The 3,491-nt window shown below is 45.6% G+C and overlaps 1 protein-coding gene across 1 annotated transcript; it reads right to left on the reverse strand.

Annotated features, from left to right (window-relative positions):
* Positions 1–115: 115 nt before the first annotated feature.
* LOC115369451 (prostaglandin E2 receptor EP4 subtype-like) lies at positions 116–2,937 on the reverse strand. Its single transcript, XM_030066064.1, has 2 exons — positions 1,946–2,937; positions 116–852 (listed from the first exon to the last, which is right to left on the reverse strand). Exons 1-2 carry the CDS (start codon positions 2,720–2,722, stop codon positions 244–246), a joined length of 1,386 nt encoding a protein of 461 aa, XP_029921924.1. The 5' UTR covers positions 2,723–2,937; the 3' UTR covers positions 116–243.
* Between the last annotated feature and the right edge of the window lie 554 nt (positions 2,938–3,491).

The following is a 3,491-nucleotide window of genomic DNA, read 5'->3' on the forward strand; positions in this document are numbered from 1 at the left end:
TACATTGATAATAGATAATTAGCTCAGCAATACATCTGTCAAATGTTATTTTTTCAGCAGTCTAATATGACACACAGATTAGATATCTACAAACTCGATGAATTCTTCAGTCTTCAGACCCTTTTCTGCAATCATGTCTATGGAGTATTCTCTTTATTTCCTATTTTCTGTCCTGGAACTGTCCACTGATAAGTGCTCCTCTAGTGAGTTCAGTATAGAAGTCCTTGCTTTTCAGTCTGTCAACTATATGGATTTCTCTTGTATGTTCAAAGTCTCATCTGTGAAGGTGACATGCAGAGTCTGGTCCTTGGGACCCAACGCGACTCCTGTCAGTGGTGGAGCATCATTGCTGCCACATGGCCGGCCTGGTGCCATGGCCTTTAACACACAGTGTGAACGCTGCCTCTGAGGGCCCTCTACCCTCTGGGGGTCCTGTAACGGAGACCCCTCTGCAGCTGGTGAACCAGAGCTGCTTTGTCCCATTGATTGTAGCGACCCAAGCATCCCGTGACTTCCCTCTGATGGGTACAGCAAAGTCTGTGAAGTGGTCACCACTTCCCTCAGCTCACGTGACACCAGCGATGGCGAGTCCCGGGACATGATGGAGGAGGAGAGGTTACTGTCAGCACAGTGGAAACGACCCCTGCTTCTCTGACCTCGGCCACCCATTTTGCAGAACAGACACTTGATTTTCTCCATCAGCTTAAGGACCACGGTCTTTCTGAGCAGGATGTAGATCCAGGGGTCCAAGATGGGGTTGACAGAGGCCATGCGTATAGCCAGCAGGTCTGGGTTCCTCTGCTTAGCATCATCTATCTGGTTTCTGTACAACTGGTTCACAAAAATCCTCAACTGAAAGCACAGGAGAGTAAACAACAACGGCATTATTCATCATAGATTAGTTCAGCTTTGCAGGTTAAATTTTGTTTTCAGTTCTCACATCAGTAAGCCCTAAGAGTTTCAAATGCTAAAAAACAGTAAAAAACAGACTACATAGGATTAAATAATTAATGTTTTGGTCATTTTAAAATGCTTGGCATGAAATGGTCAACTCTAAATAGGCACTAGGCCACACTGTAACTTTTGAGAAACCACGGCACAGAGGCAATGGCAAGAGACCAATAAAAACACCAGAGTAATACATCATAGATAAGCAGGGGGCTGTTGGGCTCCCTTGGGTCTAGTCAGTATTCTTCTCACAAACTCAGCGTAACTAATCTGCAGTCATGAAATGGCTGATGAAAGAGAGGTTACAGTGGGTGGTGTCAAATATTTTGCTGGAGCATGAGAATGAAGTGTTTGGTTCATTTACTGTAGCCACACAGATCTAAGAACTTCTGCATTTCGTTCTGCACGGTGTCAAAAATTTGCTTCAGCGTGGCAAAACACCGAAATATAAAAGAAATTCAGATGTTTTTGAAAATCCATGGAATTAGATACCAATCAATTTCCGCAACGCAGTGACTCACAGGTGTTTCCTGTTTAAAAAAAAATAATTTGTGTACATGCTGTTTGGTGAGGGATGCCACACTATGAAGTCAGCACAATCTGTGTGGGGGTGTGCCTCAGTGAGAGTCCAGGCTCAGGACATCACCTCACCACCAGGACTGCAAACAGGGCTGCAACTTTTAAGTTTCAAACTGGTTAAAAGAGAAGATGACACACATCCCTACCAACCTTTGTCTCCCATTTGTTTCGTTAAGTAAAATATCCTGTAACACATTTTATATATATTTTCGCAGCCTGTTGCTATTCATTCTATTAAGGTTTTATTTAAACGATCTATTATATGATGTTTCATTATAGTATAATTGCTCTTGAAATTACTTTTGTTCCTATATAGTCATCTTTGTACAAGCAGGTGACTGGAGTATTGCGCAACAGCCAGTGCACACAAAAAAAAGGCGCTGGACTGACTTTCTGTTCATTTTTTGTTCATACTCACCACTAAAGGTATGGAGCATATGAGAACCACAGCAGATGTTGCTATCAGCAAGATCACCATTTGGATCTCTGCTCCAGCCAAGCGCCCGAAACTCCGTCTGCGCCTCAGCTCCGCTATGCGCCTCTGGTCTGTGCCCAGAGACGTGCGGCGAATGAAGCGCTTGTGCATCAGGATCAGAGCTCCACACACCATCACGTTGCATACGACCGTGGCCAGCACAATGACCGAATTCACCCCTGCGTACATCAGGTTGAATGTCACGACTGTGGTGTTGTTGTTCTGCCAGTCGATGAAGCACCAGGTCCTCGGATACTGGAGCGTGACTTGGCCGAGCCCCATGCTGGGCAGCGCGCAGAACACAATGTTGGAAACGTAAATGGCCAGAAGCGTCAGCGCGGCCAGTCTTTGGTTCACGTACTCATTGTAGAAGTATGCATGGTTTATGGCCAGGTATCTCTCAATGGACATGGCAAACACGATGCTGAGCTGGACCAAGAAGAAGAAGAGGAGGATGAATCCCGAGTATTGGCACAGCGGCTCTCCCCCCGGCCAGGAGCCCTTCATGTAGGTGGCGATGGTGACAGGGCTGGCCAGCAGCGTGCCCAGCAGGTCTGTCACTGCCAGCCCGCACACCAGCGTGTAGAAAGTCGTCTCCTTTTGTTCCTTTCTTGAAATCCGTAGAACCACTATGGCAATGACATTTCCTGCTACCCCGAATATAAACATTATTACCGGGATAGTGGGCTGACGGGACTGGCCCATTTCCGTGCTGTTCATACCTGCAGATATTTCTTTCACTGTTTCACACTAAACAAACCTTCTCCTCTCAGTTCGGATGTGGTAACCTTTTCCATTTGGGCTCGTTCTCCAAGTTCTTCAACAATGCGCAAATCCACATTTTCCAAATTTCCATTTTACGCATGGGATTAAAAGTCTATATTCCGCACACTTCTTTTTTTGCATCAGCGAGATAAGAAAAAAAAAGTTCTTCACTCTGTTGACTCAGCTGTGTAAATGATGATCTGTCTGGTGTGAGCCGCGTTCCACGCTGTTATCAAGCAGTAGAGTGACAGGGAAGTTTCCTCTTGGGCAACTGAGAGCAACTCCTCCTCCACTGCGCATTTGAGCCAGTGAGCTTTGAGGAGCCAGGCTCAGATGGGCTTGGTGTAGTCAAGTAGCTGTGCAGGGTGAGAACAGAGCGCCAGCAAGTCACCAGCTCCATGCAGGGGCTCATAGTCCTGTCTTAGTCTTAACTATGTGACTATATGGAGTTAAGACTAAGGAACACATCACTTAATCAATAATCAGTTCCTCTTCACAGGGGATACCCATGGGTTTACTATCATTAGTAACTATGATGGCTCCAAATTTAGCTGTCTTCAATAATGATCAGTTAGTCATGGAGTAATGACTAAGTAAGATTTAAACTGCAGATCTGTTAGTTCACCTTTAATGACTGCTTCTTCGGCTGAGACAGCCACACTGGCAGCCCGCTGATGACTTCATTCATAACTGTAAGGGATCCATCAAGCCCATGTAAACCACA

The sequence above is a fragment of the Myripristis murdjan genome, chromosome 12, assembly GCF_902150065.1.
Source record: "Myripristis murdjan chromosome 12, fMyrMur1.1, whole genome shotgun sequence".
Lineage (NCBI taxonomy): Eukaryota > Metazoa > Chordata > Actinopteri > Holocentriformes > Holocentridae > Myripristis > Myripristis murdjan.

Excerpts from the sequence above, each read along its gene's own strand:
- LOC115369451 (XM_030066064.1), bottom strand. The coding sequence starts at position 2,722 with ATGAACAGCACGGAAATGGGCCAGTCCCGTCAGCCCACTATCCCGGTA. Across the intron at positions 853-1,945 it reads TATGCTCCATACCTTTAGTG|TTGAGGATTTTTGTGAACCA; the intron begins GTGAGTATGAAC and ends CTGTGCTTTCAG.